Source organism: Ylistrum balloti, unplaced genomic scaffold, assembly GCF_031769215.1.
Source record: "Ylistrum balloti isolate Yb309-2 unplaced genomic scaffold, AGI_CSIRO_Ybal_v1 Utg370006, whole genome shotgun sequence".
Classification (NCBI taxonomy): Eukaryota; Metazoa; Mollusca; class Bivalvia; order Pectinida; family Pectinidae; genus Ylistrum; species Ylistrum balloti.
Genome location: NW_026782081.1, coordinates 3,356,814 through 3,368,815, shown reverse-complemented (window position 1 = coordinate 3,368,815; position 12,002 = coordinate 3,356,814). Strand labels below are relative to the sequence as shown.

The following is a 12,002-nucleotide window of genomic DNA, read 5'->3' as shown; positions in this document are numbered from 1 at the left end:
GTATATGACAGACTATTGACACCCTCTGTATATGACAGACTGTTGTTTCTGTATTGACATCCTCCGTACATGACAGACTGTTGTTTCTCTATTGACACCCTCTGTATATGACAGACTATTGACACCCTCTGTACATGACAGACTGTTGTTTCTCTATTGACACCCTCTGTATATGACAGACTGTTGTTTCTCTATTGACGTCCTCTGTACATGACAGACTGTTGTTTCTGTATTGACGTCCTCTGTACATGACAGACTGTTGTTTCTCTATTGACACCCTCTGTATATGACTCACCCTCTGTATATGACAGACTGTTGTTTCTCTAGACACCCTCTGTATATGACAGACTGTTGTTTCTATATTGACGTCCTCCGTACATGACAGACTGTTGTTTCTCTATTGACACCCTCTGTATATGACAGACTATTGACACCCTCTCTATATGACAGACTGTTGTTTCTCTATTGATGTCCTCTGTACATGACAGACTGTTGTTTCTCTATTGATGTCCTCTGTATATGACAGGCTATTGACACCCTCTGTACATGACAGACTGTTGTTTCTCTATTTGATTGACACCCTCTGTATATGACAGACTGTTGTTTCTGTATTGACGTCCTCTGTACATGACAGACTGTTTTTCTCTATTGACACCCTCTCTATATGACAGACTGTTGTTTCTCTATTGACACCCTCTGTACATGACAGACTGTTGTTTCTCTATTGACGTCCTCTGTATATGACAGACTGTTGTTTCTCTATTGACACCCTCTGTATATGACAGACTGTTGTTTCTGTATTTGACGTCCTCCGTACATGACAGACTATTGTTTCTCTAATGACACCCTCTGTATATGACAGACTGTTGTTTCTGTATTGACGTCCTCTGTACATGACAGACTGTTTTTCTCTATTGACACCCTCTCTATATGACAGACTGTTGTTTCTCTATTGACACCCTCTGTACATGACAGACTGTTGTTTCTCTATTGACGTCCTCTGTATATGACAGACTGTTGTTTCTCTATTGACACCCTCTGTATATGACAGACTGTTGTTTCTGTATTTGACGTCCTCCGTACATGACAGACTATTGTTTCTCTAATGACACCCTCTGTATATGACAGACTGTTGTTTCTGTATTGACGTCCTCTGTACATGACATACTGTTTTTCTCTATTGACACCCTCTCTATATGACAGACTGTTGTTTCTCTATTGACACCCTCTGTACATGACAGACTGTTGTTTCTCTATTTACGTCCTCTGTATATGACAGACTATTGTTTCTCTAATGACACCCTCTGTATATGACAGACTGTTGTTTCTCTATTGACACCCTCTGTATATGACAGACTGTTTTTCTCTATTGACGTCCTCTGTACATGACAGACTTGTTTCTCTATTGACACACTCTGTACATGACAGACTGTTGTTTCTCTATTTACGTCCTCTGTATATGACAGACTATTGTTTCTCTAATGACACCCTCTGTATATGACAGACTGTTGTTTCTCTATTGACACCCTCTGTATATGACAGACTGTTGTTTCTGTATTGACGTCCTCTGTATATGACAGACTATTGACACCCTCTGTATATGACAGACTGTTGTTTCTCTATTGACGTCCTCTGTACATGACAGACTTGTTTCTCTATTGACACCCTCTGTACATGACAGACTGTTGTTTCTCTATTTACGTCCTCTGTATATGACAGACTTTTGTTTCTCTATTGACGTCCTCTGTCGACGTCTCCCGTGCATAATCTCTTTTTCCTTCAACTTTCTAACTATATCTAAATAGCCGTGTCGTTTGGTGGAACAACTTCCTTCATTGAGTGATGAATAGCCATCATAATTTGCCTCAAATGATCAACTGTCTCCAATGATTTAGTATAAAATTGTGGTAAACTCTAACGTAACTTTCTGAGCTATTCTGATCATCAGTGTTTCTATCAGAGTAACATCTGCAGGCTTTATATCCCATATTTGGTATTTAAACACATAAATGCCATAATTTTATGAAATATACGTTAAGAAACACACTTTTTGGAACATACAATTACACTATATATTTAAACACGTTTCGTCACATTGGTGTGTTAACTAGTAATCGTTGATGACAAATATGCACTTTGTATTGATGTAAATAAATGTATAATTAAATATGTGTATATATAGATGTAATAATTTCTGTAATCTTCTCACGTTAAAAACAATTGTTATTTAATGCATCGTGAACGGTTTATGTTATTTTGCGTATCGCGAGAGACCGTTATTGTCGTGCATTATTAGAGACTCCTTACTTCGTGCATCATAAGGGACTCTTATTTTCGTGGATCACGTGCTTAATCCGTTTAATTCGCGTTTAGTTAATTAAAAAGGTTTATTTAATCAATGGGTTATCGGTTAGCGCACTGGTAACGCACTTGCTTTTCACCTAGCCGTCCGGGTTCGATTCCCGGAACGGACTTGCCCAACTACGTGGGATTTTCCCCGGGTACTCCGGTTTCCTTCTGCAGTAAGATTCTTCACGGTTGTTGTAAAATAAATAAAGTTTGTATTAAAAGTTAATGAAGAGACGGCTTATTCGTGTTTGGTGAGTAACGTCCGTTTATTTAAGATATTGTAACAGACTACTTACCTGTATTCCGTGTACCGTGAAAAAACGCTAATTTTCACGTGTCGCAGTATTGTGTAATTTCAAATATCGTTAAGACTATTTATTGCGAATACACTAAGAGGTCCTTATTTCTCACTTGTCGCGATAGGTTGCTTATTTAATTCTTGGAGACGGCTTATTCCGTGTACCCTGAGAGGCCCTTATTTTTTCTTATGTCGCGAGAGATTGCTTGTTTTGTTTATATTTTTATCGTGTATCGTGAGAGACGGCTTAATCCGTGTATACAAAGGACCTTCATTTTCGTATGTCGCGAGAGATTAGTTCGTGCATCGTGAATGTATAATAATGTTGATCTTGTGTCTAGTACATGTATATTAATGAGTATATATAGCTATGGAAAATATTAACAACGAGCACATTGAAATTTTAACACAACCATAAGTCGTACGTATCATCAGGTATCATTATATAAGAGGCGGTCTTGTGTGGTTTACCACACTAAAGTGATATTGTAAAGTCTTGTGACTGTGCATGGTTTAACAGCGTGATTTACAATCTTGTATAGAACTTGTTCTGAAATTTATTCAAAATCATTAAACAAATTCAATTTATTTTTTACACCATCCAAAGTTATGCCTGGTGCTTTGTCTTATGCATTTGTTTAATCAGATATGGATTTAAACTTTACTAGCCATTCATGTGAGTATGAACGCTACACGCAGCTGTATTGAACACGTATATTTACTTGTTAAATAAGGAACTATTTGTATAGATAATGAGTTTCTGAACAGCCCGCCGTATATACAGACCTACGTATTCCTGTAGATGATCTCACACCATTAAAATGTACAGGATACAAGAATTAACGTTGCTGCAATTGTGCTCATAGCCCACTGGTATATACATTACTACAAACGGCTTCACATCATTCGAATGTGGAGGCAAACACTTGAATTCACATTAATACAGTTTTACTCATATACAGTCTTGCATTTACAAATTTAATTTGTCAGTTCGTATCAAGTATAAACCGTAACCACGGAAACGGTACACCGGTAAAATCAAGAACTTTTCAAAAGTAGAAAACTGTGTAGGGAACATAATACAAGAACTGCCTTGGTATGTCCTTTATAGCCGTTATCATACACATTTGGAGGCGTATTGCGCGATGATATACTATAAAATACATAACTATTATGACAATCTAAATGACATCAAAAGAATTGTACATAAAATGAAATGATAGAAAATACGATTTAAAACGTTGTTTCTAACTTGTGTCGTATCAGCAACTTCATTTTCACAAGGAGCTGAGAAAGGGACTAATCTATGCTGAAGTGGTTGTGACCTTGGACAAGACACTTTGTCATAATTACTCTGGGTGGCCAGCAACGGGCCTTCCGTATGTTGTTAAGTAAAATCACCACCAGCTATAACATGAAGATCCGGGTCCATCTCAAAATGACCCTGTTGTTCACGCGGTGATAAACTCAGCGAACTAACTTCAATACCCGGAATAGCTGGATGGGTACTATAATAGTGATCCTGGTGTTTCATTTACATGTATATTGGTGTTGCACAATTCAGTATCATTGCTATGATTAATGTTTATATGTAATTAAAGTAGGAATTTATAGACAATAATTTGTTTTTGTTGTTGTTGCTTTCTGTTGGACTAACAAAAAGAGATGTGCTTACCATTTACTTCACTTAGCATACAACATAAAAATTACCTGTAAAAACGAGATGAATCGTTGTCAGTTAAGGACTTAAACTGCAGTGTACAGCGTTTTCAGATATATAACAGCTAGATAGCTGACAAAAACTACATACATGTCACAAGACGGGTCGTTATCAAATACAGCATATAACGGTAGAAAATAAGGTACGTAAGAGGTCAGTCATTTGAAAATACACGACAGAAATCAGCCTCTGTGAATAAAATACAAATGTTCAATTCACATTTATTTTCAAACGATTGATAAGCGTTAATACATGGTATACAATACGCTAACTATAGAATTTGTAAATGATGACACATGCGGACGTAAATAAACATATCGTCAGTCATTGATCCACGGTAGTCTGGTTATGCTCTTTAAAGTGATCACTGACGACGATAAATAATTACACGTTGTGGAACCGCAAGTGTAGTCATGAAGTGTGCTAAAAATATAGATTTGGTACATGTACATCATCGGGATTCTATCAATAGATTAGGTATAGATACACGATTGGGAATTTATTTATAGATTTGGTACAGATACATTAAGATTCTATTTATAGGATTTGGTACAGATACACTATTGGGATTTTATAAATAGACTAGTACAGATACACTTTTGGGATTCTATAAATAGATTTGGTACAGATACACTATTGGGATTTTATAAATAGATTTGGTACAGATACACTTTTGGGATTCTATAAATAGAATTGATACAGAAACCTCAGTGGGGTTATATTATGTATAATTTTGCTGAATTACTGGATTATGGAACAATATATTGGAGGCGAATGAGTAATTAAGTCTAGGACGTGCTTTATTGATGGACTCAATAAAGAGGCAGAAGGATGAGACCAATGGAATCTATGAAAAGATAGAGGGTTGGGCCAAATCAAAGAAGAGGTAGAGGGTGGGATCAATGGAATCAATGAAGAGGTAGATGGGTGGGCCGATGGAATAAAGGAGAGGTTGAGGGGTGGGGTCAGTGGCATCAATGAAGAGGTAGAGGGTTGGGGTCAGTGGAATCAATGAAGAGATAGAGGGGTAGGGTCAGTGGGACCTATGAAGAGATAGTGGGGTGGGGTCAGTGGGATCTATGAAGAGGTAGAGGGGTGGGGTCAGTAGAATCAATGAAGAGGTAGAGGGTTGGGGTCAGTGAAATCAATGAAGAGGAAGAGGGGTGGGGTCAGTAGAATCAATGAAGAGGTAGATGGGTGGGGTCAATCCATCGTTGTGTTATGTATAAATTTTTGTAGCAAATGATGAGAGATAACTCTAATTGCTCTGATTTCTGCATCTGAGTATGTATCAGTGTACTATGTAAAACGTGCTACAAGAATTGTAACACAATGTAGTAAAATAACTACAAGACAAGTGTCGTTTAATCCTTTATTATAAGCCATATGAGCTGTTGGATTTGATGCTTAAATATCAACAACAATAATAACATGAATTTATAAATAGAATGACGAAGATATATATGGGGATGAGATTCTGTATATGGTATTGAGCATGAAAAAGGAAAGATGTCACTTTACCATTTAACCTTGACCAACAAGACTTCATAACCTTGATAATTCCTTGCAGACACAAACATTGACATTATTTCTTTTTAAATAGATGTTTATCAAGGATTCAAATATCATGTTGAGCTGAAATGATTTTGTTCACATGTTCAAACCCTATATGTTGAGCTGAAATGATTTTGTTCACATGTTCAAACCCTATATGTTGAGCTGAAATGATTTTGTTTACATGTTCAAACCCTATAATTTGACATGTCGGTAGCTTCATTAGGTTTTGTACCTTTAACTTAATAGTATATGTACTGACAAGGAATCATCAATGTTATAAAGAGGCTTTAACTCCAAATTTTTCCTTCCCCAAAATATTTCTACCTCTTATGACAAACACCAATTGTTTTGATTATCTAGATAATTGGGGTCTTTCCTACAAATTTGGTACGTCTTGACATAGACATAATTATACTAAAACTTCAAGAGATGAAATTAAAAGAATACTATTTTTAAGACACAAATTTTGCTATAAAATATGTATCAATATAAATAGAATAGACTGTAAGATGTTAGATAATTTAAAATTCTATTAATAATTTAAACACATAGTAATATCATGCCTTCTTTAGATAGGGAAATGGATCAGCAACATCTAAGATAAAATCAGTAATTGTTGTAATAAATCCCAAGGGACCTGGTTCATTGTCCTTTCATAAGTTGTCTTGACAAGATGACTTTGGCAAGTATTTTCCAAGTAGGAAGATAAAAAACCTTACAACAAAGTATGACAGAATTTGGCTAAGAACATATCTGTAAACAATGATGTGTGTATGGTTTATAAAATTTGAAATTATTCCAATGGAGTGCAAAGCCAAACAAGTTCTACTGATACATCCTTTTGTTAATTAAGGATATTGATAAGATATATATTTATATGTGTATATATAGTTATGTTACCCTCTTCCAGCTAAAAATAAAATGAAGTGATTCCATCTAAGACAACCAGGTATAAATACCAATTCTCAAGTATGTCCTATCATTACAATCAGATTTTCATATGTATAGTATAAGGTTCAACAGCCAGAAAGTCTTTGAAATAGAAAAACAAATTATCTTTTAAAAGATCAATGTATAAAAATGTTTGTAGCTTGAACAAAAACATCAATTTGGTTGGTAGGTTGGTTGGTTACAGATTTTCTGCCTCCTGACATTTACTATAAGGTACCTGGCATTGTGTCACCAATATCGAAGGCATTAACAGATTTACAATTTAACAACCACTTTGTTTACCAAAAGTTTTTCTCTTAAAGTTAAGAGCTATAGATTGGGGTTTTTTTGAAGAATGATTAATTTAACAAAAGAAAAATTGAAACTTTAAAATACAATGTAGAGAAATTCAAAAAATTGAAACTACATGCAAACAAAGAAATTCGTTGAAAAATTGTTAAGGAGCCATAGTAGTGGACTTTCAATAACTTGAACTATACAAAAGATTTCTGTAATGGATAAGATGACTTTCATATCACAAGTATAGTGGAAAGAGTTATGTCCCTTCACTACAACACCAACATATATATACATTATATATGTCTATGAAAACTTCCTACATGTATCAGGTAAAAAAATCCTGACTTACAACAGATACGTTAAATCTTTGGATATATATAAATCCTTGTCTGAATTATATAAATAAACAGTGGAGGTTCTCATTCTTGAATATGTAAATCTTAGTAAAATGGTACGCCGGAATAAAAAGTAATCCAACACTCCAGATTAATTTATAAATAACTTTAGTGTATCTTTTTTCTAACCAATTTATAAACTAATGAAATTTGGCAACACTTAACCTGATGGTTGACATTTTGAATCAAAGAATTTACATTTCCATGTTGAACATTTTAAATTTGTAAAATGTGTCTTTAACAAGTAACTTTTTAATTCTTACTTTCTACAGATTGCAATGTTTTAGATACTTTTACCTTCTTACTGATTTTCAACATATAAAATTACATTTTTATAAAAGTACTGTTACAAACTGTTTACACAAAAAACAATATCACATCACATGACATATGTTTAAAAGTTTTTTTTTTTTTTTTTTTTACAAAATAGAGCTCAACTTTTTTTATGATTCATATATTACATCAAGATGTTCATAATATTGAGAGAAAAAAAAATGCACCATTTTTTTTGCTTCTCTTTTGACTTACAATATAGTAATGCATTATAGTAAATTTTGTTTGTTTACACATATACCAAAAATTGATTGAAACAAGTGAGATGAGATGCGTGATGTGATAAACCAAGACTAAAAACAAACTTTAAATGTTCGCAAACCTACATAGAGAAAGAGAAAAAAGGAAAGCCTGAATCCGTTCAAAGTTTTGTAAATAAAATCATAAAGTAAGAAAGTTCTTCTCAAATTATTGTTTAACAGTACACAGTTAAAAACATCTTGCAAGCATTGCTGATAAGCTCAGGTTGAAAATTGTATTACACTTAATTCAATATATCATCTAAAGAAAAAAAAATACCAGAAAGCTTAGTTATTCAACATAGGAGGAAAATTGTATCATACAAAGACACTGCTTATATAAAGTTAAAATTAATCAGAGTGTACAATGCATAATAATAATTATATCATCGGGCAGTAAGCCTTATGCTTGGTAATAAGCTCACTCCTATTTAATGCTGGTCAGAAGAACTACCAATAATGGTATTTTACTGTCCTGTTATAAGTCCTCCTCAGTTTGAGAAAGAGGTAATAATGTATTGGCCCCTTGGGCTTACCACAGGATAAATACAGGTATATCTTTAATTTACGATACATGTATTCAGACTTGTATCATTATAATGCGAAACAAATACGAAGTCTAGAATATTAAGTTATAATATTATAAATCCAGGTAAATCATGGCATCCTTCAAGAAGCGTATTTCTTGAGGAGCACCTATAAAGTGTGAAACGGATTTTCATATTTTGGCATTTTGAGACAATTCACTGTCTGACCTTCTTAATTCATTTCTATGGAAATAGAAGTTGAAGGACTCAATGAATGCGGATTTTCCACAATACCCTGTCTCTCTCAGTCAATATCATATACCCTTCCACAATCACATCAGAAGGGTAATGATTTAGGGTAACTACTCTTAAATATTCAAGAATTGTTGGGTTATGTCCCTTGATAAGTTCTACGAAAGTCTAATTAATGTTATATTTACTTAATTATGGCAAACATTCTTCTTTCTCCATTCATTATATATATAAGTATATTTTTCAAGCTTATAGTGGTGTAGAAGGTTTTTTGATTTAATGATTTGATTAATTTTAGATCTAAATTCCATTTCAGATTAATTAAACATATCCATAATTATTGTTTGGTTTTGTATGAATGTAAACTTATTGCACAACCCAGTAACATTTGATTTTATATTAAAAGTCATTCTTTACTGGATTAATAACTACATCTGTATCACATATCCATGTGTTTTTTTAGAGATACAAAGAAATTTTAAAAAAAAGGGGGGAAGAAAGTAACAATAGTTTATTGGTCCAAAAAAAAAAGTCTTTTAAATCTACTTTTCAATTGGACTTAAAAGAAGAAATTTAAATACTGATAATAACCAGTTAATAAACTGCTGATCTGCTAAACACACCAGCTGTGTCAAATACAGGTTACAATACTTGTATACAAAGAACACACAAATAAATTAGTCAAAGATATAATGAATGGTTTGTTCAATTATAAAATACCACAATGAAGCTAGATGAAGCAATGGCCATGAGAATATCACAATTACCTGGAGAATGAGACATCGGGTATAACAGTGCGAAACAACATCAGTCCATTTACAAAACAAACACACGAAAAATTGTTTCTATCATCATCATAATGATATCAAACAAAGCAAAATACTGGCATGCGAAATATGAAATGGACATGTAAGCGCAAGACAACTTCTGGAGTCTTTAACATGGAAATTTACCAAACAAAAACTTAGCAACACTGAACAAAACAAAAATTCCTGCATAAATGGAATTGATGAAATGTTACATCCATGTCATGTCTTGGTCAAATTAAGGCAAAATTTTGCAGACACTCCAGGATAGCACCACATATGGGTACAGCATATCACCTGGTGTGGTTCCTGGTTACCAGTACATGTGGTCCCTGGTCATTAGGATTTGTCTGTTCATTATCAAATGAATTGGTCCAGTTTCACAAACATCATAAAGAGCTCACAGACATCACCTATCGTCTAACCACATGTGAACCAGATATAGACCCCATTCAGAGTCAGGGTTTATACAGAAATCAATCTCTGAGACTAGGACCATAATAATACTTCACTAATCACCCTTAAGTAGCTAGACCTCTTGGAGAGTATCAGAACATCAGTGACAAGCATGACAAGAAACTCTGTTATCTTGAGGAAAACATGTCCTTCACCTGCACAGGTAAATCTGTCTTGAAGAAAACTTGTCCTACACCTGCACAGGTAAATCTGTCTTGAAGAAAACTTGTCCTACACCTGCACAGGTAAATCTGTCTTGAAGAAAACTTGTCCTACACCTGCACAGGTAAGTCTGTCTTGAAGAAAGCTTGTCATTCACCTGCACAGGTAAGTCTGTCTTGAAGAAAACTTGTCCTACACCTGCACAGGTAAGATTGTCACATGTTTACATCTTGTTAATCGTCTACCCATATGGGTATTAGTGTTCATCAGAACCACATCATTACTATACACAATCAAGACAGATTGAACTGTTCCATACCTCAAACGTTTGGCTGGACATGTGTTAGTTCTTTTACTTAAACTCTCCTTCATTAAATAGGAAAATTGTTGAACATGTCTTTCCTTGACTTTGGCCAGGTGGGCCTCGTTACTGACAGCTGTCAGAACACAACAAAAGAATGATAAACACCACACTCTGGTAAGCTTTCCAGCAGTTACATCCAAAAGTAAGAATATGGTTTGTGTCAACACATTTCATTGTGGTCACAGTAAATATAAAAACTCTGACCAAAGATCTATATTCCACGTGTTTATCTTACCATGATGACGAATGATAAATCCTTATCAATTTCTGATTGCCACTAAATTCCACACCATGTGGCATGAAATGTGTAAGCAAGTGCTTTCCATTTTAGCTCAAAACTTAAATAGAGAGTTTGACTCTCCAACATACTCTTGGGATTCATCACAAAGTGGTATGATAATCACATCTTTATGGTGTTTCAGGTCAAGAACTTTCTCTTCCCATTCTTTTAACATCCAAATGTCCATCTTGTTAACAACTTGTGTCAAACAAGAACCATTCACTTTCAATAAAATATGTTAATGATGTTTCATGAACTTGTTTGTCATGCATTCAAATGTGATTGTGTTTCTCTCCATCTCCAGTCGAAAAAAATATCAGTTCTAAAAAAAATATTGGTTCTGAAATGTGAGGTCAAGATGGCAGGCGCAGATCACCCATTTTCACCTCTTCTCTGTACTCTCATTCACACAAACAACTTCAATTTGAACTATCAGTTGCCACAAATATCTCCACCTCTTTCTGTTGCTGTTTTTGTCGCATGGCAGCACGTTTTTCTGCAAGCATTCGTTTCCTTGCCTCTTCTCTAGCCCGTGCTGCTGCTCTCATCTTCTCTGTCCTTTCTGGAGAGGACTCTGGGGTATCCTTCACCTTCATTGCACGTCTACGTGAACCTGGTTCCAAACAAAAATATTTATCAACACTGTGCTTCTTAACAACAGATTACCATTTAATTTATGTGTGATTATCTCCCTTACATCAGTAAGTCCTTGTAAAGTCTTCACAATATCAGTGGACTTGAAAAAACTATATTATTGCTATTCCATTCTGATAACAAGTGATCTTGGACTTTAAATATGAACATAGATCTGAGTACATGTACTGTATTACCGTTTGAAACATTTACACTTTAGTCTTTTGACACTAAATAATCACTTTAAACAATGATAGACGTGTAAAGTGTTTGAATACTCTCACTGTAAGACTTTTCATATAATGAAAAACAAAATTCAGTTTAACCGTATCTCATAAAGACTGCCTTACATTGTTTCTATCAATAAAAGTCTAAATCTAGAAATTTCAGCTGGAAAGTTC

At 34.4% G+C, this 12,002-nt stretch overlaps 1 protein-coding gene across 2 annotated transcripts in view; it reads right to left on the bottom strand.

Annotated features, from left to right (window-relative positions):
- Positions 1-5,725: 5,725 nt before the first annotated feature.
- The window catches only part of LOC132548278 (uncharacterized), a 43,517-nt gene continuing 37,240 nt past the window's right edge, over positions 5,726-12,002 (bottom strand). For both annotated transcript variants that reach the window (XM_060212130.1, XM_060212131.1), the window contains exon 8: positions 5,726-11,581. In XM_060212130.1, coding sequence (XP_060068113.1) covers positions 11,388-11,581 — 194 coding nt within the window. In that variant the 3' untranslated portion in view covers positions 5,726-11,387. The remainder of the gene's footprint in view (positions 11,582-12,002) is intronic.